Raw genomic sequence first — 27,985 nt, forward strand, 5'->3', positions numbered from 1 at the left:
TAAGCCAGTTTTAATAGAAAAATGCTCTGGTTACTCAAACCCGTATGTCACGGTAGCAATAATCAAAACCTAATCATTTTAAAAAGAGTTTATGCTTATAGACTTTTTGATACAACTTAAAACGTCAATAAGGTCATGCTCCCAGCTGACTTGGTAGAAATTCCACTAGAATGGCAGATGCACTAATGGAGTTCACAGTCTTTATTTGTCATTTTGAAAAAAAATATATGCAGACTTCCATTTGATGCTTTTTTATTTATTTATTTTTTTATTTTTTTATTTATTTATTTTACTGAATATGGGCAAGGTACGTTTTGTTTCAGTCACAGTTACTTTGTCAACTTACGTATTTGCAGCAGGAGGTTGCCAAAGCAGTTATTTTCTCTCCTATTTTCTTTCCTTGGGAGCCAGCTGCAGAGCTCACCCTGATACTTCACTGCCTCTCCAGGATTCGGCTGCCAAATCCAGAGGCTGCAGAAAGTGGCATGCCTGTTAGGCTGGGCTTTTCAGCAATCCCACAGGGATTTGCACAAGTCCAAGGCGCGTTTGAAACCTGTTTGTGAATGAGTGAGAGGTGTAGAGTACTGGTTTTCTGCATAATTTGTTTGAGTTTGTTTTTCGTTTTAGTTCGTATTTTGTTTTCAGTTTGGAAGCATGTAAGTCATGAGATTTATCCAAAAACCTGCCTAGTAGATTTGTATTTAGTTATGATAACACTAGTGGCGTTTTTTGTCTTGAAGTTGACTAGAATTGTAGTGATTTAAAAGCAAAAGATTTGTGGGATTTCTGAAAATTTTCCTGGAGTGATTGGTTTGCAATCACAAATCAATAAAAGAACAGTATTGTACATGCACATAGCTCTGTGAAAGTAAATAAATCTTCATTTGCTTGTTGCTCAGGTTTTTGTGCTTTGGCATGAAGGCATATTAGGATTTTATTAAGGAAATTAGCCTAAATGTCGGGACTTTATTGCCAAACTTCGCGCTATGCCACATACCATAGCAGAGCATCACTTCATGCGTCTTGCTCTTTCAGGTGGATGGCAGAAGTGACCAAAGTCTTGGGCAGAGAGAATAGAGGGTAAAATGCTGGCCAGCTTCTGGGAACTGTACTCTTGGACTGTACTAGTAGACTAAAGCACAGGAACCTGGATTTAGCTACTTGTCATTTAAATAGTTTATTTAACACTTTTTTTTTTTTTTTTTTTTTTGGAAGTGGTTTTGTCTCGGGTATGTAACTGGGAGTTACAGTAGCAAGGTGGTCACTGAATAATGTGCTATGCCTGTGAAGTGAACCTGCAGCATGTGGTAGCACAGGTTTTGGCCTCCCCAGGAGCCACACTCAACACTCAGGCTGAAGGGAGGATACAGTAGATAAATGTCAGATAGCTGCTCCTTTCTGCAGAAAGTTTTCCACTTTCTTTCCTTTCCTTTCCTCAATATTTGATCTTTCAAAAGAGCTCAGGATAAGTGACAGCAGTAGACTTAACAGTTATTAGGTTGCAAAGTAGTGGATGAGGACTACATGGTGGTTAGCTTACATTTATGCTGTGATCGTAGCTGCCATTTGGGTCAGAAAGAGTTTTCCCTTTTGATAGATTGGCTGTGTGCTAGGAAAACTTGTCTTTCCCCAGAGCATCATGTAATTATTTGGTGGCAAAGAGTTGCGCTACGTTGCTATGGACATGCAGCTCTCCACTCCGAGAGCTGCTGTAATACTGATATATGTGACTCTAATCATTCTGTCACTAAGATGTAATATCGATACACCAGGACAACATTTCTATCAGAGGGCCTATTACTTGCCCTCTTAGTCGAAGAGGGGAGGACTGGGATAAGCCAAATTCTGACTGTTTCTTAGCCTGAGAGGGGTATTAGGTTCAGTTCTGTAACCTCAAATACCTGCAGGAGATATGATGCTATTGAACCAGCAGCACTCACGAGTGCTGCTGTGCACCAGGAGCTGGCTGAACCCTCCAGGGGGAAAAAGGTGACAGTCTTGTTCTGTGTAGGAGCCTGGTTTCTGCAGCAAGAGCTAGGCTGGCAGGCAGGGTCATGCCACAGCCGGTCCCCTCTGCCTATGCCGTGGGACTGAAGGACTTGCGCTGTGCAGCACGGGAGGTCTGAGGAGCTGGTGTGAGACTGAAGTTTTATTTAGAAGACTACATAAGGACTGTGTCAGGAATTATGCTGGTAACAGCCATAGCACAGAAGTGCTATTCTATCTATAGAATTAAAACAGTGAAAAGGTGAATTTTAAAAAGATGAATTTCTCATGTTTCTTGATAATTGAGGTTTATGAAATCAATGTGTAACTGAACTGAGTTGAAATGCTAAGATATATAAACAGAGTACTTCTCTGACATCTGAAGAATACATAATTAATTCAAAAGGAACTTTAAGGTGATCATCTTTCTATGTGTATTTTCCTGTTAAAGCAGTCATATTTCTCCAAGCAATCAATTTTGAAAGTTGTCTTATTTCTACAGAGCAAAAATAATGCTGGTGAACATCCCCTAACTGCACTCATAATTATTTCTGATTAAAAGTGCCTTGGCCTTACAGCACCAGGGAAATTAATAGGAGAAGGTTTCTACAAGTTTTAGAAGATGAGCAAAGACATACTCCCTCTTAAAATTATTTAAGCAGGTGCTGTGGGAAGCCATTGCTTTTATAAGGCTCTTCAGATGTTTACAGCAAAACATTTTTTCCCAGTGATTGAATTTTTCGAAGTACTAAAATACCATGGAGAAATATGTTTCCCACCAGTTTTATGGCTCCCTGGATGCATTCTATACAAACCTTGTATCTGCTTGGACACAAACACTCTATTGCAAAAAGATATCTTGCCATTTTAACAAGCTATACTGCTTTGAAAGGATACACTGCATCACCAGTGGGAATGTCAGTACCTTAAGAGTAATACTTCTTTAAGGGTACTATTTTATTAAAGCAGACCTCAGTAATTTGTTCCTGACTGTTATACACCCTTATTTTATTAAAGGTATTTTACATCTGTGGAGGAGATTACTACCACTCCTATTTTCTCCACTACTTGGCTTTAATGGATGGTGTGGAATATAATATTTATTAAGCCTAAGCAGGGGACGACATAATAGCAGAATTGTCCTTTATAACCTACTATATACAGCTGTAAAATAAACCGTAATAAAGCAGGAATAATTATCCAGAAATAGGAAACGGAGTACTCTGCCTGCTTCAAATATTTGAGGGATTTAACTGCTAGTTACACATGTATTTCAAGAAATTGAACTTAACAGTAATAATACTGATACTAGGTCAGTACTATTATTAAACAAATTAAGAGAGATGAGGTTATCTGGGGTGTCATAATTGCTATGTTAACATAAAGCATATAATGCATAACTTTATAATCTCTCTAGAGTATTAACCTAATACTTTACAAAAATACTTGTACTGATTAACTTTGAGCTTTAGAGTTCTTTTGCCTGTGTTCTGATGGCAACCATGGCTGGCTCCCTGGCTACCAGTCAGTTCTGCTGGTGATCACCAAGTGTTGATGTCAAGAAATACCATTTTTCCTCATTGCACCATTCTGTGTGCCTTCGCATTTCCTTCTGGCCATTCAGGACCTACATTTACTGCCTGGACTCCAGAAGGCAACGAGTGTCTCAGCCTGGTTTTGCCTGGGGTTAGGAACACAGACTTTTGGAAGGGAAGAATGCTATTTCAAGTATGTCCTTTGCATGTCCTTTGCATGTACCTAATATATGCACGGTTGACATGTGAATAGTTCCCTAGACCAGGAAGACAAGTAAAAAAGCCTTTCCTAGTGGCACATTTGCAGCTTAAGCAGGCAGGTGGAGGTTTTCAGGTGTGAAATGGCAAGCATAGCTGCCATCCTGGTGAAAATTTGCTCCCACTGGAAGCACTTATACAGTTGTGTGTGTTTTGTGAATAGGAAAAAATGGGATCTTGCTAATGAGATCTGTTTCAAATTATTTATTATACTACCAAATGCTGCAATAAAGGGAGTAGAAGATGAAAATTATTTAAAAGCATGTTGTATATTTTTATTACGAGTGGGACATGAAAGAGTATGCCTGACTGCAGAGGCACAAGCTGCCTTCCTTTGGCTGGGCAGTAGGCTTGTCAGGGCTCTCGTGCAGTCCTGGCTGGCAGACGTGCGCGGGGCCTGCTCACAGGGCACACCTCGGCCTTCGGGCCTGCTGGTGTCATCGCTGCACTTCGTGGCACTGGGATTGAGTTATCATGACTCTTGGATGCACGCTCAAGCAGTTCATTAATGCAAGCACCGTGCCTCGCTGACCGTGGCTGAGTTTGGCCAGGAGCTGGCTGGCACGTGCTGCCTGTGGACATGGAGCAGCGGGCGCGACTCTCTGCGAGCGGGTGTCCCCCTCTGCCTGCTGGGGACTCTGGTGCTCTCTGACCAGCTCAGGCTGCCTGGCTGGTGTGCTGGCCTTCAGCCTGTTCCTAACTATCTTCATCACACCCAGCCCATGTTTCCACATCAGCGTTATGCAATATTTTTGTTTATTGCACTGCTTACTGGATAGATCTGTTTTTCTGTTTCTTGTGTGATTTCTCTCCTTGGTAGCAATCGCTGGAATCTGTCTCAGAGAGAAAGGGGAAGGTTTTGTACTAAGCACCTAATGTGGCTTTGTGGGAAATGGATTCCTGATCAGATATTCCAGAAAGACTGGAAGAGCAGTTCCTGTCCAACTCCTTCCTTCCTGATTTCTTCCTCCTGTTGTCCTATTTATTTATTTTATTTTCATAAATGAATATTGTGGAAATGATTGGGACTGAAGTTATTACATTAATTATCCAAACTGACATTTTTGCAGTGTGTGAAAGGACAGGGTGGTATGTAAAATAGATGCACTAAGAACACCTACAGTATGACAACAAGTAGCAGGGTAATTGCTGAAAATGAAGTCTTTTCTGCTATCCCTTCCCTTCAACATCTGTTGTTCCATATGGAGTCATAAATATTTGCAACAAAATAGTTGAAGAAATAATCTCAACATTAATAGGGAAAAGCTGAATCCGCCAAGAAAATTGAAGAATCTTTTTTTTTTTTTTCTTGGCAAGTTCCTCCTACCCATCCTCATCTGACAGTTTAAAATCTCGGTAGAGGAGTAGTCAGACTACAGTGATACTTAAAAATCGCCATGAAAAAACCTTTGTGAATGTTAACAGGAGAGTTAGCTGAAAAAAAAGAAAAAAAATGATTTCTTGATAATGGCCATGAGCAGGATTTTGTTTATGTTGTTTGTTGTTTCATTTTCTTCCTTTCTTCCGTGTCACAATTTTGTTACTAGCCTTTTATTGAATAATTCACATTTTCACTTTTCTCTACTGTCAGTAGAAATAATGCTTCTTGCCCGTGTGAGGAATGACAAGTTACTATTACCATCTGAAAGTTACTAGTTGCTTTAAATTGCCATATGGAAAATGCAGATTGACAGTAATTAAGCTTCTCCATAGATTTAGAAGATAAAGCACAGAGCAACCTCAAACGTTTTGGAATCCAGATTACCAAAACCTCCCCGAGGAACAGTTCATAGCATAAAGCAGGTATAATAATAATACAGACAAACAATTAATTGTAAATAATTATCGTACAGATAAAATATAGTACTTTAGAAGGCTTTTAATACACTTATTGGTAGCATTAATTGTACTTACACTTTTTCATAATGAGCATAATTTAATCAATTGACATCAGTTGTATTTTTCCTAATCTGTATGTATTGAACTTTAGACTGAAGTTATTTGCAATGAAACATTTTAGTTCTTATGTCTGCCCAGTGAATTACTGCACGCCTTGATGTAATTTTTTAATGCTGCAAAATGCAAATCTCATCTAACTTAGGTCCTTTTTTTGTTAAGGTTTGAATTAATGAAATATTTTCAGGTGCTTTTACTGTCAGTGCCATGTGAACATCAGAGCATATTGTAAATATGTTGAAGTTATAAATAGGTATAATTTTCTGTCTTATTAATGAGAGTACATTGATGAAAATGTCAAAGCTGTATAATTACGCGCCCCTTGTTAAAGAGCGCACAGATAAAGACAATTTGTAAACTCTTACTTTAGTGTTTCCTACCAAAATTTTCATTTCTCTGCTTTTTGCTTCCTTCTCCTACTCTAAGTGCCTTCTTTATGACGTCCTTCAGGAAAACACACCCTCGTAATTCCTGAGAGCAGGTCTGTAGAAAGGGTAGTCTATGCATTGCTTGCACAGCTCACCTTCTATTTTTCACTATAGTAATATTCAGTTTTTCCTAAGCCAGCACATTGCTTTAAATGTAACAGACATGCTGTACATTTTTTCCCCTGTGTTGGAAACAATGAAGAGATTTTACTAAACACTTCAGGACAAAAATCAATTGATTTCAGATTGCATGGGTGAGAACCAGCTGGGAAGCAGATACCGTGAAGCGGAGGATAGTTGATGTTACTGTTTTGTGATAGTTTCCAAAGGCTTTTAGGGCAGCCTGGAAATGTATATATAATGATTAGATACTATTTTTAAAGTGAAGTTTCTTTATGGCAAAGCTCGGTAGTGAAACATGCTTGTGTGCTATCAAGTTGTATCAATCATTTGAAAATGAAGTAAAGTCTGATTTAAAGCTAGTGCAGTGGATTAATCAGATACTCCCCAGTTGCATTCATTGACCCTGTTCATTCAGGGACTGTAATTAAGAAAAACAGCAGTGACTTTAAATTTGGCACCTGAATCACAAGGTTAAAGCAGTAAATTTCTAAGTCTGATTGGGGCCAGGTTAGAAGGAGGTATTGCTCCTCACTGATGAAGAGGAGTGCTCAACTCCGGGCAGAGAAGCAATGAGTGAGGGAGAAAAAGGCAGGCAGATGTTTATGGAGGATTTTCAGACAACTCTGTCCTTGCAGACCAACAGATATAAAATATTTGAAATAAACAGTGCTTCAGATTACAGGATTTACATACTTTTTGTAAAATAAAAACAAACAAACAAAAAACCCTACTAGTTACGAGTTAAGCAAAACAAAATTTGCCAAGGTTTAAAATAAGAAAATAAGAAATCTCACTTGTTTTGGAAAACTGCTTCTTGCTGTCAAAAGTTAGGATCTGAGCCCTAATTCTGCCATAATAGCCATTTTTCATCACCACTGCTTATCACTGTCTTTTGAATTAGAAATACAACTGGAAGTCAAGGGTTATCAGTTTGGATAATTTGGCAAATAATGCTATTTTAAATAAAAATAAAATATCTCACTTGCAAAGATGGGTAGGACATACAACTCAGCTGGTGTTGCAGATGCTCTGTTTTATTTTATTAAAGATCAAAATAGTACATTAGAGCACCTAGGCTGTTCTTTTCTAACTATGGACCGTTAAATGTAATCCCCATCATTCAAATATGAAGCTTAAAGAATTATAATTATGATAAACCATTTTAGTCCCTAGCTTTCTCAATTGTATGCCACAGGCAGAGAACAGGAATGACCCCAGTGCCATCTATGTCCAGAACCATATTATTAATGCTGGCTGAAGGTTTTCTAAGATCAAATGTCTTGGTTAGTAACTAACAGATTAATAGCTATAAATTCTGTATTATTTTTTTATGCTTTCTCTACATGTCACATATTTATTTAATGCATTATATCTTATGTTATATAAACTATTTGAGGTGAGGCTTACATGTAATGCCTCCAAACAGGTAAGTTTTGAAGTATACGTAAGTAAATAACTTGATAATCCAACTACTGCTTGGTAGTTTGTAAATTTTAGCTTTAATATTTCTAGCTTGGTTTGAGAGGGATGTGACATGCCAAGTATATCAGGTATATGAATGATGGATTTAAAAGCATGCCTTTTGAAAGAACATAAACCAGCTGGTAAACAAAATTGCCTGTTGGTTTGGGCTGTGCACTGTCATGCAGGGAGCAATTTGTGTTACTCATGTTCCCAGTGCTGCATTTAGTCCATAGGTTGATGCTTAATTTTCCAATCCAGATTTCTGCAATTTAGGCAGAAGATGGAAGGTGAAATACTTTAGTATATTGCATTAACAACAAGAAACTTTCTAGCACCTTTCCATGTGCTTTCCTGGGATAATAATTCCATTCACTGTTAGTATTTACTCTGTATTTCTTTTCTCTGCAATATACTTCTTGCTTTCATCTATTTACCTGGATGCCAGCTAGAAATTAAAATAAAAAGACTGCCCTTTAAATGGATTCCTGAATACTATTATAAAGCATGGCAGGTTTAACAAACAAGCTCAATAAAAGTAGTTCTCACTTTGTTCCAATAAATAGGAAGGTTGGTTGTGTCCTTGGTTAGATAGTATTTGTCCTAGTTTTATTTCTTGTTTATTCTGTTGTACTGTATGTTTGAGTGCTGCTTTTAGCATTTATATCTTTAGTTTCTTTAAAATCAAAACACTGAAATCAACATGTTTTTTTTTTCTTTTAAAGTGATGCGTTTGAGACAATCCGCAAAAAATGCTTCCAACATATGCCATTTTTAATTGCTTTACCAATAAGGATTCCTTAAGCCTAGCTAATAAATTTCTGCCTAACTGTGCACTTACTCAGAATATGGAGAAGATGTAGACACCATTCAAATGTGAAGACCTATTACAAGATTGAAATAGATTTCTAATGCATTTATCATTCATCTTTGCAGAGTGTGATTTCAATCAGAAAAAAAATGATGAATGGTTTGACAGTTTCCACCCATATACGCTAAAACATAATATGCTTCTTCTAGTTTTCAGCTATTACAGACTTTAACATGCAATGTGACCTTGGTCTGCAAAGCATGTTTGGTTAGCACAAAAACTTAATCATAAGAAGTCATAAGTAGAATCCTTCTTCTTTACTGCCCTTTTTCTGGGACTTGGAAATTTATTGCTTGTGGGACAGGTAGGATATGAACAATGGGCCAAATAGAGTCCAGGGTTATCTCATCTGTGTGAAAACTGCTGCTGAAAATCGATGTGACCTCTGCTACACTGTCATCCCAATTCCCACCCTCTGTGTCCTATTTGTCTTTTGGTAGAAGCTTAGATCTGTGTGCTGTCTCTATGTGTCTCTCTTGGGCCAGATTATCAAAATGAATCATTGCCTGCATACCTCTTATATTTCTATTTATTTTCCTGGTGTTGACTAGGTCTGATGAAATATGATTCTTTTTGCATTTGATCCTCACTGCAGCAAGCAGCACCTAATTTAGCTGTGTCTATCTCTTTAAAGAAGAGTAATACTATTTTGAAACTTCAATCTGCTGTACAGTAACATTACAAACCATAGACCATGCAACCTGTCTTCACAGTCAATAGTAATTTTCCTTTCAGCCAATTTAATGTTATTACTTTCATCTCCAAATAGGAGAGATTTCTAGAGGTTTTAAAGCCGCTATAGTTTTCTGTTATGCATACTTCATGTATTACTTTCTTTTTCAAATGCCACTTCTGTTTAGTATTTTGTGACTTAGATATTATTTCTGTGTAGCATCACATGCAACAACTAATCAGTTCATTTTAAAAACTCTGTCACTGATAGAAAATACTTAAATATGAGAAACTGTGTTTCTGAATCAGCACAAATTTTGTGTCTGAGTCTGTTACCAGAGGCGTTTTTGTTTGTTTGTTTAAGAAATGGATCGTTTAAATTACATGAACACAGCTCTAAAATGATAGCTATGAAGATGTGAAGAGGTTACTGGCTTTTGTTGTTATTAGTCCTGAAGAGTCGTTATGAAGATGTTCCATTTAATGAACTCACACAGTGAAAACAAAATACTCCCTCAATAGAGATTTCAAAGAATACTAGAATCTGCTAATGCTCCTGGCTTAGTTGTCAGTAGGTGTGTTTTAGAAACAGCAAAAAGCGCTTGCTGCTCAATAGGTGCTCCTGGAGGTTGTTAAACTAGATAACAGTACTGCTGCAGAGACGCTGTGGTTTAATTCGTTGTGGTCAGATTCCTTCTGATTTATTTATTTACTTTTTAAACAAGAGAAGAAGGAGAAGGGAGACCTTTTGGATACAGTGTGGTCCAATTGTAAATCCTGGAATTAATACGACCAAGACACTTGACAGATGAAACTATCAGGACTGTCTGTGCAGTTGCCGTTAGAATACACATGCATCATGAACTTATGGACAATATATTAGTTTCAAACTTTACTAAAAAGCAATTGCTGAGAAGCTATTCATGATTTCTGCAAGTGCCAAGGAGATTAGAGGAACGTATTATATAATCCATAGATATATATATATGGATTTCCCTAGAATGTTACCCCAATATTTTTTAACATTTCAGAGAAAAACAAGTGTGCAGACTTTGTCTTTAAAGACTGCTAGCAGATTTTAATTTTATGATTTTCAGCAATAAACTCAATGTTTAAAATGAATACTTGGAGAAGTAGCAAGTAGCACACAAGGGAATCTGAGAGCAGGAGATACATCTATTATTATCCTAAAATATCACTAAATTGTTTATTCAGTTTGTTGGTGATAGTACAGGTTCATCACAAAATCCGAAAGATTTTTGAAAAATAATTACTAATGTCATTGTTTATTTCTGCATACACATTTCTATTGTCTGTGCACAGCTGGATCTATAGCAACTCGATGTAACTGAAACAACGAGTGGAAGGGAAGTTACCAGGCCCCAGTTCTACAATTTATTAGAGATTCATCAATCTAGCTCTGTGCAGTAAATCGCAGGAGCAGGCCCCCGGAGTGCCCTCTCCTCCCTGGCTGCTCCTGTGAGCCTCTACCACCCAACTTTACACCTTCGGTAGAGATAACTCAGCAATGCATTTTGGCTACTGCCCATGACTAGAAAGGCTGACGGTAGCAAGGTACTTGTTAAGAAAGCCTGCACTGACACTTTACTGACAGCCTGGAGTTGGTGCTAGCTAAGCAGGAGGGGATGACTCAGTGGAGATTATTTACTGCTGAGTACGGGAAGGATAATGCTAAAGGGGTAAAGAGATGTGATACATTTCTTGATTAGAATTTTTTCAAGGTTATAGCAACAAAAAATGCTCATCGCAGAATAGCAAACATGATAGAATGAAGAAAAGTCATTCAGGTTTAATGAACTGCGTAATACTGTTATAATTCTGTAGTATAATTCTGCAGAATTTGAGATATAATAGTCTATACTCTATTAGAGCTACGTTATAGTCTTCAGTATATTTATTATTGCTCTGTATTATTTTGCAAACTTGCCTTAGCAACAACCATGGCTGCCCAAAGGCTGAAACAACGTCAATTTTGCTAATATGCTTGTATTTTGACTTCCAGGGAAACAGTTTCTAGAAATTACATTTACCTATATTTCCAATGCTTTCTGATGTTGCTTTTAAACCTATCTTTACAGAAGAGGTCCAAATTGCCATTCCAATAATGAAACCAACCTTAGATAAAGTCCAACTGGCTGGACAGGCCTTGCCTCCTGGATTTCCTGCGCCATTTCTTTTTGCTGATGGTCTTTCATCAGTAGAAACACTATTAACCAACATTCAGGTAAATAATTCTCTATAGGGCCTGGCTGTGTCATGACAGATAAAATGTATTTCTTTTTCAATCTCTTTGAAAAGTTTCAGAAACTATTTTGTAACTGCAATTCTAATTTCTTTTATTTAATGTAATGCTTAGGTTTTCACTGTCTGGCATTATTGATTATGAAAGGGTTTTATGCATTGTCTATTTGACTTAATAGTCGGCAATAATGGTCATATTAAAATTCACCAGTCTCATTATTCCTCCTTTGCTTCTCCCCGCAGTTGACCAAGGTCAGCAATGATATGGCACTCCATTTGTAATAAACTATCAGTAGGATGAATGTGCAAAAGCTATATTGAATGATACCATGCCAGAAAGTTGCTCTTATCTAACACTTAGCTACTTTAAATGCACAGTTGCATTCCAGGTCTATAGGTTCCTGATATTATTTTATTTTTCATAGAGGAAGTAAAAGAAACAATGGATGAATTTTGTCACTGCTGGAACAAAATGGTATTTTCAACTCTTACATTTGCATGTGTTTTAGGGCCTTCTGAAAGTGGCTGTGGACAATGCCAGAGTCCAGGAGAAGCAGATACAGCAGGAAAAGAAGGAGTTAAAGATGGAGCTTTGTAGAGAGAGAGAACTAAGAGAGAGCTTGGAAAGGCAACTTACAGCTGAGCTGCAAAGCAGAGGTGAGTGAATGAAAAATGGAGTTTAGATATCTATTAAATGTATAACCCTTTGGCATTTCCAGCTGGAGCTATTGAGGACTCAGAGTTAACTGACATTCATACTTCAGTGTAATGCAGCAGTGGACTAGCACTGGTAATGAAAGATTTAAATTTAATAAAAACAGAATGAAGCACACTTTTCTGTAAGCAGACAGAACAGTGACTGAAGGATTATTTCCTGGAGGGCAACTGGCCGCAGAGTGTTTTGGCTGGTTCTGTGGAGGAAAGCTGATTCAGTTTCATGGCTTTCACATGCATTATTACCACTCCGCCTGTGTATTCCCAGCCTGATTTCTTCATTTGACAGCTTTAATTTCTTTTGTTTCCTGCTATTATCCTCCAAGCATTGAGGATCAGTCTTATTTTGAGAAAGATAATATGTCTGTAATTTGGGTATTTAGGTGATTTTTTTTTCATCGTCTTACCACTTACCTAGCCCACACTTCCTGAATAATGGAGATTTCTGTAGTTTAGGTGCTAGTCACCTAATTTTTCTTGTGGATAGCTTCAGTGCAACAAAATAGATGAAGTACAAGAAGTTGCCTACCCAAGTGTAAGACCTGAAACAAATAACCCTAGATAATTTCTTTTCCATCAGAAGAGTGAGATACAAAAGCAGTCCCAATATGGGGCCTTCTAAGACAAAACCATGACTGTTTAGAAGCTTTTGATAATAATAGGCAATTAAATTGGTAAATCTAATTTTTTGCTGTGATATTGCAAAGCAGGCAGTCTTCTTTTTAAAATTCAAATCTTCATCTAAAGGAAAGAAAGAGTTTTTTTTTTATGTGCCAAAAGCTACTTCTAGATTACATCCATGAAATCAGAAAGATAAAGCTAGATAAGACCACAAACGTAGTGCCAAGTACTATCTGCCTGCACATTTTGAGTTGAAATTAGGTGTGGGGAACAGACCTGTCTACAGTACCAAGGCTTAGTAAGAGGTTACAAAGAAGGACACTTCGAAGTCGAGTTGTGAAGGACCAGTAAATACTATTGAAGTTGTTCAATTGCAGTGGATGTTCAAAATCATTGCATTACCCCAGTGTAAGTGTAGATGAGACTGTTGTATTTCTATAAAACAAAACTTAGTCTCAGTGTAGGCAGACAGCACACTATGTACCTCCTGAGTCATATTTAAGTCAACAAAAACCTTACGTCATTCACAAACTTTGTTGGCTTCTGGCTCAAAGGAGAGGCTTCTGGCTCAAAGGAGAGGCTTCTGGCTCAAAGGAGAATTTCTCCAATAATCAATATCCTTAGAATTTTTTGTCTTTTAAGTCATCACCACATCCACATCTTCATTATAATAGAAAGTCAGAGAGAGGCTTTTCCACATGGTTTACTCAATTTTTCAAAGTTATGTTTCCAGATCACATTCTGGCATTAATAATTTATTAAGCCTCTCAGAGATTGCCCATGCAATGGTATCCTTTTATTCCCTTGACTTGAGCACTCACAAATCCAGACAGATCCGTAAAAGTTGATGAGAATGCAGATGAACAAGTGGTCACAAAAAGTTATGTAAATGCTGTTGATTTTCCAAAAATTCTTTCCATATTTTTAGTAATTTTTCTAACAATATTGTTGATTTGAAATTCACATTTGTCTAATATACAGAAGAAGCAAACAAATAAAATGGATTGCAAAATATTGCAAGGGTAAATTTACCTATAATTTTAACAATATTTCGGAATATTTCTTTCCTTTGCCAGAGTGTATACACTAGCAGACTCTGAAATAGACTGTAACTTAAGCATGGCATTCATGATTGAGCTCAAATTCTTTTTAGTCTGTTAGTTTTACCTATCTTTTCTAGTGCCATCACTTTTCCATTATATATTAATTGTGCTTTAACAGCCATTCTTACAATATATTTGCATTTCAGCAACAATTCAGAAACGCTTGAAGAAAGAAAAAAAGGCAAAGAGAAAATTGCAGGAAGCTTTGGAATTTGAATCAAAGAGAAGAGAACAAGTGGAACAGGCGCTTAAACAGGCCACATCAGGTGACGGTCTCAGGATGTTAAATGGTAATGTCTTAGTTGGCCTTTCACAGTTAACTTAAAATTATGTTTAATTAAGTGAAAAGTAGTAAGATGCTGCGTAAAGCAAATTCCAGAATAAAATACACAATCATTTCCTGAAATAATTAAAAATCTATTTCGGACCATGTGTTTTGGGTCATGAATTAAAAAAAGTCTGCAACTAGAGAAACAGAGCAGTTTACACAGGCATGACAAGAAATGCTGAATATATTACCAGAGAAATCTGTTACAGTGCCAGCTAAGACAATGTGAAATTTGGTTCCTATAAGGTTCTCTGAACTCTTCTGTCCCAGCAGATTCAATTTTAGAACTGCTGAGCTTCATTTTAAAAGCTGTTTGGCTGAAGTTTCCTTAGCCTCAGGATCTATTAAGTTTGTTAAATATGTATCAGCTTTATGAGCTGACTAGGTTTTTGAATACTTCCCAAATAAAGTCTGAAAAAACAAAATCAAATCAGTTAATTTGATAAACAGGGTGATTATGTTCCAGGTAGTGGAAGGATTCACTTCTCCTGTTTAAATGTGGTTCTGATAAAATTGTACAATGTTGGTTTGAATCTATGAGAATGAGCCTACCTAAGTTTTAAGTAATTTCAGGTTCTGCAGCAAAGGTTTAGTCTGTGCATGCTTATCCTGAAGTCTCTGTAGAGGCTCATGAATCAGTGTTTCATTCAGCCTCTGCTGCTTTTGTGTGTCATGTAGTCTTCATGTTAACTTTGTGCTGCCTACTTCGGCTACTGCTAGCAACTGAGCCATAATAACATAAGCAGACTCTGAAAACTGCCAGAACTGCTGAGTGAAAATAATCAGTTTAACCTGTCCTTTGTTCTTAGTTGTGAGGGGCACCCAAGATGTTTTTTAAAGCTAGGGCAAGCCTGTCTACGTGAACTGCCATTGCAACACTCTGCAGTGGACCGTGAGTTGTGATTTATCTGCAGCACATAAGAGATATAAACTCTTTAACTATGAGAGCAACATGTTTCAGAGGCATTCTCATCTGCTGGGTTTTATAGTCCAGCATATCACTGTAACCAGGAACTGGCTGGTTTTTCTGATGTACTGACAGTGAACGGTGGTGATTCAGGCATGGATATACAGCATGTAGTTGCGCCATGATCAGGGGCAGTCTCCCAAGGGAGAGTGAGCAGACATAGCCAGCAGAGACCTTTTCTACCACCCCGAATGGATCAGAAAAAAAGCCCAGATCAGATCCCACAGGCATAGCCAGCACCCTGTGGTGGATGTCAGATGAAAACTAAAATACTCCTATCCAGTAAGGTCATTCACCCACACTCTGTCATCGCCGGTAAGCACCTGCCGATCGCACTACAGTTAGGAGTACTCAGCAGTTCTGGAAGCCACAAATTAAAGGGTACCAACACGCCAGCAATGTGATTAACAGATCTTTACATCTGCTATTGTGGGCCTGGCTGCTAACATTTTGATTTGCAGGCACACTCAGGTAGTCATATATATGTTAGTGCCTGCAAGAAGCTGATATTTACATGCTAATCTGATTGCACATGCAAATCAGGTAGCTCATTAGCATCTTAATCCACAATTTAATTGCAGGTACAATTTTATGGCAACAAAATGTGAAGGGCTATTCTGAATATTTTTAATTTAACTCTGGCGGTCTGTCTCATTTAACAGATGCTGTTATTAGTTACAGATGACTTTGTCATTTTACGTATATACGAATTATTCTCTAAAAGGTTTGAAAAGAGAGAACCTTTTGAGATATATAGTCCAGTGCCCTGAACTTTCCTTGCAAAAAAAGAACCTGAGTAAGGGGAACCCTATGCAATAAGTCACCTGTGATTTTGTAAGAAAAAAAAATACATACATGGAAGTATTACTTATTTGCTTGTAAATATTTATAGGGATACATATACACATATCGCATATTTCATATAAACATATATGACTAGATATACTAGTCATACTACTTATACTACTCTTACATGTACTTTAATCAGTTGCCCTGCTTTGACACAAGAGTTCGGTCAGGCTGCACAGTGACCAGCAAAATGTCATCTTTGCAATAGGCACTGACAAGTCCAACCAGAGTGACCTGAGAAGGCACCAGTACAGTTATTCTCTACTTTAGAATGTCAAGAACAGGCTTCTACACAGAAAAACTTTAAAACTATACACACGTCTCCCTTTCATTTATGTATTTTTTTTCCCTGCTGTAATTTTCTTAGTGCTGTATTTATAAGGGAAGCAGATGTTTCTCCAGGATTCGAGGTACCATGGATTCAAATCACATACCCTTCACGCTAATCCTTGTTGGCACAAGGTGGATAATGGCATCTGTTATCATAACACCCTGGGGTGTTTGAGCCCTCAGCCCCACCCCAAAGGACTGTGCATACAGAGGTATTATCAATACAAAATTAAATAGTTCAAAACTGCATGTCATTATGACACTCTTTCTCAACTTGTAAAAAACTGCACAGTCCATTTTGGAAGGCTCTTCTCAGAAATCTGGAAATGTTACACAAAAACCACACGTAATTTTGCTTTGGGTGATGGAACATCCTTACAATATCCCGAGCTAAGTCTTTTAAATGAAATATTGCAACAGTCCCTATCTATAATATAAGCTCCCACAAACACATACACATATGCACACACATGCTGACTGGTACTGGCTGTACTCTTGAATTCTCTACTTTGCAGGTATATGCCTGGGAAAGCCAATTTTGTTTAATATTATCACAGTTTAATTTCCACTTTTATTTTTCATATGTCAGATGCCCTCATTCTCCAAGAGAATTTTACAGGCAGATTATCATGTGTTGATTATTATCTGATCATCAGACAAATGTGAAGCACATTAAAAATAATTCAATGTTTGCACATTTTGAAAACGATTTGCTACTGAAAATTCTATGAAGACCAAATGTTTTATGCAAGGCCGTGCAACTTGGTGATCACCCTAGTTTGCTATAAATATTTTTTCTAAAGATGCATGAGAGAAGGACAAAGGGGAATGCGTTAATCTTTGGTGTCACATCTTTCAGATGCTGGAATCCCAGATATGGAAATAGAACACAACGGAACCCAACACGACAGTGCAGCAATGCAAGGTGCAGTATGTACCTCCTCATTACTTTTAAAGATTAAACAAATTATATTTGTTTAAATAGAGGTGTGGGAAATTCTCATATTTAGCTGTCAGGGATGTCGGCTTAGTCCAAAACTGATTTTACATAGGATTTATCTTTTTAAAACATTTTACCTCTGATCCTTGCTTTCCTATCAAGATCACAGGTGTTTTCAAAAAATGCATAAACTGCACATGATGGAAATCATCACAAGGAATGCAAATCTAGCAAGACAAAAGTTCCACAGGTCTTCAAAGAAATCTTAAAAATGCATTTAAATAGATGTGCACATACCAAAGAGCATTACAAGAATATCTGAGTTCTAGAGAATTCTGTCTTAGGTACTGCCAGAACCAGTACAGTTAGAGATAGAAACATAACTTCTAGCATTTCTCAACTGTTAAAGGCTTGACTTTGCATACCTCTGGTACACATCTGTTGTCCATCTGTCATCTATATAGAAAAGCTTTCAAATATTTTTACTGTCTCTTTTTGTGATTTTTGGTTCACATGCTATGCGTTACAAAAAGAGTTACAACTTCATTTTTATATATGCATATATATGCATATATAATACATCTATATGTGTGTGTGTGTATGATTGGAGTTGTGCACTAAATATTGCAGTTTGAAATTTGTTACTGCCAGAAATAGTCAAAATATTGGATAAGCACTTGGGATGTGTATTTAAATTTGACAAGCAGATTATTCGTACCGTTTATAATTCTGCTTATGATATCTGCTGAGATAAGCGCTCAGTGCTCTTCCAATGACATTGTGTGAGTCAAAGGTGCATCTGGGCAGAATCTAGTGGAAAAAAAGGAAGTTAATTTCTGTATTTAATTGAAGAAAAAAAGTTACAGTTAGCTCAAATCTGTCTTTCCATCAAAAATGAATGTAAACAACTGGGGAGAATGATGCATAAGTTCCAATAGCCATTTACTTATTAGAAGAACTTTCTTAAACTTCCCGTAGTCTACTGATATGCCCTGTGACTCTGTGATTTTTATTTCAGATTTTTTTTTTTTTAATCTCATCCCAACTATGTCATTCTTCAATTCTAAAAGGCTTTGGGTCACAAAGTTTTTCTTCAGGTTAAAAGCCTGAACCAAGGGAGACCTGGATATTCATTGGTTATGTTCAGTATCGCTGAATTTGGTACCCCTCTGTGAAAGCAGAATATGTCAATTCTTGTCTTCACCACAATAACGAATGACAGCACACATTGGCTTCTCTGACAATTTCAGTGTGGTAATCCTGTTCATATGTAAATGTGTGATGAGTTTATCCAGTTCTTTCACTAAGCACTCTCAGCTGATCAAAAAGATTTCTGAAGAACTCTCTATAGAGCATATTTAGGTTACAAAGTGTTTTTATTCTGTAGCAACATCTCCTCCTTTTTTATTTCTGCTGATACTGTAGTATCTTTTTATTCTATTTTCCTTTGATTACAATTTCTAAAACTTGTCAGCCACTCTTACACTGCTCGCTAACAATTTGAGCACACTCCCTCCTTTGCCCCCTTCATTTGCTGCCTTTTGTTTTTTGGGCCCTAGGAGCAGGAAGGGTCAAAACACGTGTCCCTAATACAACACTGTTTCCAAGCATCCAAAATCTCTCTCTTGTGCACAGAAAAAAGCTTTAGCATCAATGCAGACCTTTCTTTTTCTGTTGTCAATAGCTCTGCTGGACAGAAATCTATCATTCACACAGTGCTTTTCCTTTGAAATTCAATTAGTTTCACTGCCAGTATCTCCTTAAGATGGCTTAAAGGAAAATCGCAAAAATACGGCACAGCCATCTTTCACAGTGATTAAGTCATATCATATTTTATGCTCATTTCTTAAAATGATTTTATTAACACAAGCTGTTCATTTACTGGGATTCTGATATGCATTATAAATCTCTTCCATTTAGTAGAGTCATTTTCTCTATGCTTTGTATATTAATTGAACTGAAATTTTGTGTTGACAAGACTAAAACTTTTTTGAACTTTACAGCCTAATACTTCCATCCTCTCTATACCTGATTTTCTAGTCCAGCATAGCTTAGCCTGAGAGAAGTTTTTTAGCTGAGAAAACAGATAAGTAATAGTTCCTGTAGTTACAAAGCCCCTGCACAGCTGAGTGGTACAGGAGAGGGTGATGCATGTACACAGATACCCTTCTGGTCTTGCTTCCATAACTCACTCTTGGGCAAGATAGTACATCAGCCATTTTATCAACCAATCTCCGTTTCACATAAAATAAACATACTGGGTGTCATTAAGTGCACCTTCAGATCAATGATTTTTGCAAATGACATTCAAGTACCATTCGAGTAGTGCATTTTTGCTGATAAAAGCAAATTAAATTAGCACAACTACAAGTGTGCTGATAAAAACTAAAACTGAACAGCAGCACCATTAGCTAACAAAGTAATATTTTCTCTTTACTGCTTTCTGCCATTTAGTTATTATCCTATTGGAAATCTAATTATAATCCTTTTACTCCCTAGTCAAACTTCACAGTTTTTGCAAGCTTAGCACTGACAAGTGATTTCATTACATTTGATTGCCCGCGCCCAGATTGACTTAACTTCACTCCGAGACCTAAAAGCCCTCTCAGTTTCTCAGATTCCCTGTTTGCACATTACAGCAACAGCTCCTTTAATTAATTAGCATGAACAGCAGTAACATGAACTGCTGAACAGAAAATAACATCATTTTATGATCGCAGGGAGACTTCTCCTTTTGCATGTTTATACCTTAGTTAACTTTTGTATTACTATATTTCATTGTTAGGGGATATTGGAACAATCAGCAAAGCAATGTTATCTTAAAATTTTAAAAAATAGATGCTACCATAATACTTGGTGATAACAATTCACAAAAAATAAAAGACTCTAAATTTCAAGAAGGAGGCAACAGCATAGGCGCACAGACTTTCCTGAGATGAAAACTTGTTTCAAAGGTAGTATAGTTCACTGTACATGCAATGGGAGAGTCAAATGGGGCTGCTGCTGCTTTTGTTTGTGAAATAACCTGGCAGAGATTTAGCACAGAAACTGTCAGTAACCATGAATAACTTCTTATTTTTATCTGTTTGCCAAAGATGAAGGACTGTTGACATTTGGGACGTATTTTATTTTATTTTTATTTAGAAAAACAGGCTATATTTTTTCAATATTCTGATATAACCAGCTTATTTTTAAATCCAGCCTACAATAAAAAAGAGGGGGGAGGGGAGGTGTAGTGTTTTTTAAGAGGTTTAATTTCTTTGTTATTCTATCAAATTATACCTCCAGATGCTGCAATCCTCTGAAACCAACCATGCTAGGGAATTTCAGAGTAGTCTTCAATTGCAGGAGATAAATTCAACATCACAAAAATTACAGTGCTATTGTCCTGGTCTTCCTTTCACTGAAAAAAAATGTTCAAGCACTTAGAGTTTAACATGAGAACAGACCAGAACCCCGTGATTAGAAACTCTAAAGAGGCCTGATATATTCCTTATGAGCAAGTCCTTCACCTTTTTCTTCATTTGAGTCTCAGGTCTTTTCTTTGTCCTCCTATCCAAACCATTCTCTGTCTCTAATGCAAGCCCTACTCTGTGTGCTCTGACCTAGTAAGCCTCTAGTATCTGTCTTGTGCTCTGCCATTTTGCAGTGTTTCTAGAAAAAGATCTTCTGACCTACCCCCACCTCCTGAAATAATTAACGTGCAACGAAGTAGACTCTTGTATCTATGATATGGCAATGCACTAGTGAAAGCTGTCTCATTAGCTGCTAACCAAAAGGCAGCTCATATGATTACAGTACTCACTGACTACATAGCTCTCCTTCTGGTGTTCAAATGCAGGGCTTTAAAAATAATGGTGTCATTGATCTTGATCTCGGTGTTATTGGTGCTTTTGGTACAGAATATTTTTCTGAATCTCTGTCTCTGTAACCACACACAAGATGGAGAAAGACTAGATTTTGTGATTTACTGAAAACAAAAGGTGAGAAAAGGTTCCCCCAGGAGACTCTTGAATTTGAAGGTCCATACCTTTCTATTCTTACAAAGGGCTCAAACATTTATTCAATAATTCGGTGTCAGTATTTCCTCAGCAGGAACCACTATGTTAACTCCCTTCCTACTCAAGCTGACAATGGCAATCCAGCATCTGCATAGTTAGTATTCAGTGAATGTACTCTTGTCCTTGGCTATTGTTACTCATTACAATTCCTGTTTTCTGTACAAGTTTTTAGGTCTTTTAACATAGATGTGGAAATACTTGACAGAGTCAAGTCAATAGTCCTAAGCACAAAGTAAGTGAGGTGGAAAACCAAATGGCACACCTCTGTGAGCGTGTAACGGCGCAGCGCCGGCCGCCCAGGCCTAGGCCTGGCAGTGGTCCTGGCGGGCAGCAGCCCACCAGCTCCACGTAGGACAGCAGAGAGCACGTCTGTGGCAATGGGGCAATCCGAAAGAGTGAGAGATTAATAGAGAGAACTGAGCTTCATTCGTACTGCTGCTTGCAGAAGCACTCGTTCATGTTCTTCCCTGCGTCTGGCCCTGTAACCATGTTCTGCTTACAGTGTGCTGTTTTTCCTCTTTCGCTGCTCAGTTTGGAAAGTATTTACAGATAAATGGAAAAGTGTTGCTGGAGAACTAGCAAAGCTAGCAAAGAAGTCATTTTCACTCACTGTTGTTACTCTCCTGAATGACTAGCCCAAAGACATGAGAACCAGCTTCAGGCCTTGTCTTTTTTTTTTGTTCGGGGGCAGGGGGTGTAGTGAAAGGATCCATTTCCGTGTTTTTTCTAATTGCTGTGGTCCTTATCCCACTATCGGGGGCCTGGATACAGCCTCTTTCCAAGCTAGTCAACACTCTTTGCTAAGAGGTTTTGGGAAAGGCTTTTTTGAGGGATTTCATCAACAGTAGAGCCTAATGCAGACTATGTTCTCTGATACATTTTTTATTTTTTTAGAAAATAACAGACTGATTCAAACTAAACAGCCCCATCTTTGTTATATTTATTGTTACAATATTATATTATCTTTATTTTGCTGCATCCAAAGCTTAGCCTGGCTCTAATCTAACCAAAATGGTGACCCCATTTAGATAGCCTAGGAAGGGTAGAGAGATCAGCTTGTGTCCAATATACTTACAGTATCATCAAAGATTGGTTCAGCCCCTTGAGGAGAGTTGTGCAAAGCTTCTGGAAGCACGGGGTTCTGGCACGTGGCTGCCTTCTTCCCTCCTGCTGCTCTACTGTCTGCATCTGCAGAAACACAACCACATCTCAGTTCCACCTACCCTTTATTTTAGCAGCTCTCCTCACTCCTTCTTGGTCTAAATTGGCAAAGTGGGATTTTGAGATTATTATTTCATCTCTGCAACCCATATTCTCAGCAACACATAGTTCCGGGTTTTGTTTCTTAAGTAGCATGAATAATTTATAATTACTGATACAACACATTTATCCTTGTTCTCTCATTATGGAGCAGATCATGAATTTCCTTCATCCGATGACTTTTCCCTCCAGTTTACAGAATGCTAAAATTATCTGAACAATCCCAAATTTTAGCTGTGTTGTTTGATCACAGCAAGCTGGCTACAATACTGCTCCCCTTCCTGGCCTGACTGTCCACACCAACACTACCAGCGCACATTTCTTTATGCAAGTTGTGAGGGTACACATGGAAATTTTGTTTTGAAGTACTTTTATGGAAATGCAGCTGAATTACTAACTTAAAGATAACACAAACAAAGCCTTACAAGCATTCAGAAAATTCAAAGATGAATGCAGATTGTCCTGAGAGCAAGGGGAAGAAAATCTGAGAAAAGAGAAGAAAAGAAAGATGTGAATAAATAGGGAGACAATAATTATTGCTTTGGATTTGTCCTGTTACACAGACATAAAAACCTTCACAGAAAGAGACAAATGTTGATACTGTTACTAGAAGAAAGTGCAAGAGATGCATGTACACTCTGGACTAACAACTCAGGGAAGACAACCTCATCCAGAGGGGAATTACAATTATTAACACAGGCTGTGGCGTACAGGGAGATTGTGAGCTCTTTACTCGTGTTATACATTGTGAAGGGGAAAAAAATCCTTTCTAAATGTCTTGCTTATTAAGCCAGTCATGCATTTCACTGTAGGCTGTAAAGCAGTATAACATGCACAGGGGGCTCATAAGCATATTTTAGTGTTAGGGAATATCATTTATACAGTTTTTATATTGTCAATATTACCCCTAGAGAATGAGATTAGGCTTTAAACTACTGTAAATCTACACTTTTGCTCACCTTCGTATAATTTCATTTTTTAATAGAATGAAGCTCACATAAATGAATATTTGATTAAGGGATAAACCTAATAAAAGAATACATTTATTGCACACAGATTTATTCAAATCTTTGCTATATAATACAGTAAAATGCTATAAAATGGTATGTAGCATGCAGTCAGCTACAATGTGGAAATAGTGAATATTCCTCAAAAAGATGAATTTGACAATACCACATTGTCATTCATGTATAAGTGGTAGCACGGGTGTTCCTAATACTTCAATTCCTCGTTGGTGGTTACTGCATGACGTTACTGCTACAGAGTTAAGTTTACTGCACAGCAACAAAAATGTATTTTGATTTCTGGCAAACAATTGAGAGCCTTACAAAAAGGGAAACACTTAACTATGTACTTTCTGCTTACTAATTGCTAGTATCTGTGTGGCTTGACAACATTTGCCTTCTCTCTTACAGTTGTTACAGATTGAACTTTCCTTAAGAAATAAAGGGAGTAGGAATGAAAAATTGAAACTTGTTCCAGAGTTTAAGTAGTCAGTCCATTGGCCCACAGTAACCTCAATGACCACTCCTTACCTTAGTTTGAGGAATAAGTTTTAAAATAAAATGTTATAAAATATTAAAAAATAATATATATATTAGAAAACATTTAACTTTGGTTTTAGCTAGTTTTTAAGCTTCAGGTTTGGTATCATAAGCCAGATAAATGATATTACTCCAAATATTCCATAGCTTCTTTACAAATTCAAATCTCTTGCCGTAACTTCATCTTGGTCAGCAAATACAAGTGAGATGCCAGACGCAGCTGAGGCTGGAGGACTTTCCATCACTTGGGGCAGTAAGGGAGGTGTGTGTGTTCATGCGAGAGAGAAACAAGGGGCTAGGCCAGGCAGCAGTAAACAAAACTGCTGCATTAGGAGTTCCTCAAGCTAATTGAACTATATGGACTATATATAAGCTAATTGCACCTGATGAACTGTAACTATTTAAGCGTATAAAGACCAATAACCAACAGGTGGTTTTGTCAACCCAGCCATCCAGCTGAGCATTGTATCAGCTGCTTCACATCTTCCCCTCCCTGTAAATGTTTGAGAAGAACTAGCTGAATCTGTATTAATTTCAGTCTCCAAATATAATGTATTTGGCAGAGATTAAATACTCAAACTATTTGTAAAGTATTGGGGGATAGAATCACAAAGAGTTATGTTTTAAATCCTATCATTTTATGTATCATTTCAAGTGGCTAAATAAAGATGTAGGGCTTTTTAACAATTACGAGTGTGCTCCCTTAGATGAAAGATTATTTAATGGTTGTGAAACTTGTTTTTTATTATAAAATTAAATATAAATATTATAATATATAATGTTTTATATATTACAATATAAAATATAATATGTAAATATCATATATAAAATGTTTGTAGGAAGGAAAAGAGGCAATTTCATCCTATCCTCCCTTACTGATTCCACTTCCAGTAAATTCACTCTTACTTTTGCGCATCTGGCTCCTGAGCCCAGACCCTCAGAGAGCATAGACTCGCGGGCATAAGATGCTCAGGGCCTGTAATGCAATGCTTTGGCTGCTTCTGTGCAGCATGCAGAACTGGTGTGTTAGTGACTCACAGGAAAGCACACTCAGCAGAATTTCAGCCTTTGGATTGCCGATAGAGTATTTCTATGACTTCTTGAGGGCAAACATGTTGACCTGCAGATTTTGCCAGGGGCTACCTTATATTTTTATAAGTACAGCATTACTGTAGGCTAGATCACCTATAGCCTGCTATGGGAAAAAATTGTGTGCAATGTCCTAATAACCAGAAGAAGAAACACAAATCAAAACAAAAACACAACAATGTTCGGTATTTGTATTTCTGCTTACCCCCCTCCCCAGGCTTTAATATTTGCAACAATAAATCTTAAGACAATAATTTTAATCAGCCAAAGGCCTGAAACTAATTTTAGTCACTTCTTTGGAGGTTCCCAGGCTCCCAAACATTCCTTCGGATATCTTCTGTCCCTGGCTCTTCCGATCTTTATTCTTGTTTACATCCAAAATACATATTAAATCATCTCTGTTTGGAGAGCCTGAGCCTCCTTAAAACCATGAAACATTCAATTACTAATTAGCTGTTTCCTGTTCCTAATGAAGTGAACATGTCGGATTTGGATTAAAATTCAGCTACTGCTCTCCTCTGTTTATGGTTCCAGATGTTTTTGTTTTATCTAGGAGGTTACTTTGACAGCTACTGCTAAATGATAAATCACTCATATTATAGCTGAAATGCATTTTGAAATTGAAATGTGGCAAACTTTGAGATTGCTCCAAGGATCAGTGTCAGTTAGCAGGTCAATACTTGTTCTTTCCTTATGAGTGTTCAGTATTGGCATATGTAAAACAGTAATGGGATAGATGTCAACATTATACAAAATGCTTCTCAATATTATCATTTTGCTATCATCTTCAAAATCAGCACTTGTGGGTTTAGCTGGGTGAATTCGTGATTCATTGTATAATGAACAAGAATATGGATTCTTGTTAGCTTTAGTTTCTGTGGGCATTTTAATATTTATTTTTTCTCTGAGCGTAGCGTTGCTTAATGTGAAAAATCACATTTGATGGGTAGTGTAACTAGGAATATTTTGATAAAGGAAGTAAGTGGCTTTCTATTTATTTCCCTAAATAAAGAAATACAATTTAAAAAGAAATGCGTAGGTTTCTGAACAAAAGAACAGTTTTCCAAAAAGCAGATATTCCATTTCATTTTTTAACACAGTGCAGTTTTATTTTAATGCACAGTTCTCAAGAAGGGGTTGCACATGGAATGATGCCGTGCTGTAAAGCTGATGCCATGTTCCTCTGTCTTACGGAGGCGTGTGATACAGCACAGGCTGCCCTCAGTTCAAAAACAAATGTCACAAAGGAGGGAAATGCAAATCAAAATATCTGCAGCCTCTGCTCGGCAACTGCCGGCTGGCTGGCACGGTTGGAAGCGGGTGGTTCGGGGCCCGGAGGCACTGGGGGCAGGTACTGAGCCATACACAAAGCAGGGATAAGGATGACATCAGTTCTCGGAAAACTACTGTCACACGACCCTGGAAATATTTATTGGTGCAAGAAACTATTGTAAGTTTAGCCCAGCTGAGTGCCTGTACCTGTGCCATTGGGACCGAAGTACCAGTGCACTGAGACAGGCTCATTTGCTCGCGTAACACAAACCTCACTTACCAAGGGCTTTGCAAGGCTTTGTCAGCAGGTGCCTGTTTTTCCAATGCAAAATGTTGTCGTAAACTCAGTTTATATCACTTGTAGATTTGATAATTTGCCTTGATAAAAACAAAACAAAACAAAACAAACAAACAAAAGCCCTCCACAAACAAATATAGGAAACTCACTCAAGTTTCAAATAATTCTAAAATGTGTAACTCTGTAATTGACCTTTTTTCTTCTTCTTCATTTTTTTTTTTCTCTTCAGAAAACAGAACATACATCAAACCTACTATTATGTACTGAAGGAAACACCTATTGTTGAAAAATGTATAATGATCACTATTTGAAGACTATATAGTTCATGAAAAACGTCCCTTCCAACCTTTGATGCCTTCAGTACTGTGTGAAGAACAGGATTTGTAGCATGAAACTTGAAGGACAATTTCAAGCAATTTACTGTTGCTGCATCGAAAACTGCCGTATTGTCATTAAGAAATATTGAGACTTTTTACAAGCTTACCATACCAAACCAAGCCTGTTGCAACAGATCATTTTTAGGTCCCCGGAGATAGAAAGGAGTTTTAGTATTTTTAAGCACATACAGGAATTATTCCCCCCCCCCCCCCCCCCCCCCCCCGCTCTGTTCCCCTCCCCCCAAAAGGAACTCTTTTTTGTTATTTTGTTTTTGTTTTTGTTTTTTTTTCCTAAGGAGGTAGCTATTACTGTATAGCAATGGCACAATGATTTTAAGCCACGAAGGTCCTCACTGGCTGTACATCATACAAGTCCAGTTTATCACTGAAACTGTTCAACATGGAGCTGTTTCGATTGTGTTTATAAATTAAGCTTTGTTTACTGAAGCAGATACTCGATATATATTACGTTTTAAAAAGAAATGTGTGTACATTTTTTAAAAGAATGATGTAAAAATTGTCCTTTCATTAGATGACCAATTCAAAAGTGTGAGCTAAACCCTAATAGCTGACGTAATACAAGGATTATAATTGATGCTTTTTTATGCTCAGTTCAGCTTGGCTTTTGGTCTTTTAAGATGAAAAAATGAATATGCAGTAGAGTGTTAGATAATGGAAAC

The 27,985-nt window shown here is 37.4% G+C and overlaps 1 protein-coding gene across 6 annotated transcripts in view; it reads left to right on the forward strand.

The window, feature by feature from the left end:
* The window catches only part of DACH2 (dachshund family transcription factor 2), a 282,601-nt gene extending 255,085 nt beyond the window's left edge, over positions 1 to 27,516 (forward strand). For 2 of the 6 annotated variants that reach the window (XM_082770531.1, XM_082770535.1), the window contains 5 exons: positions 11,390 to 11,535; positions 12,062 to 12,209; positions 14,137 to 14,280; positions 17,324 to 17,394; positions 27,158 to 27,516. In XM_082770531.1, coding sequence (XP_082626657.1) covers positions 11,390 to 11,535; positions 12,062 to 12,209; positions 14,137 to 14,280; positions 17,324 to 17,394; positions 27,158 to 27,214 — 566 coding nt within the window. In that variant the 3' untranslated portion in view covers positions 27,215 to 27,516. The remainder of the gene's footprint in view (positions 1 to 11,389; positions 11,536 to 12,061; positions 12,210 to 14,136; positions 14,281 to 17,323; positions 17,395 to 27,157) is intronic. The other 4 variants (XM_082770532.1, XM_082770536.1, XM_082770533.1 and 1 more) reach the window with 3 other exon arrangements.
* Positions 27,517 to 27,985: the final 469 nt, after the last annotated feature.

The sequence above is a fragment of the Aythya marila genome (genome assembly GCF_965140915.1).
Source record: "Aythya marila genome assembly, chromosome: 13".
Taxonomy (NCBI): Eukaryota; Metazoa; Chordata; class Aves; order Anseriformes; family Anatidae; genus Aythya; species Aythya marila.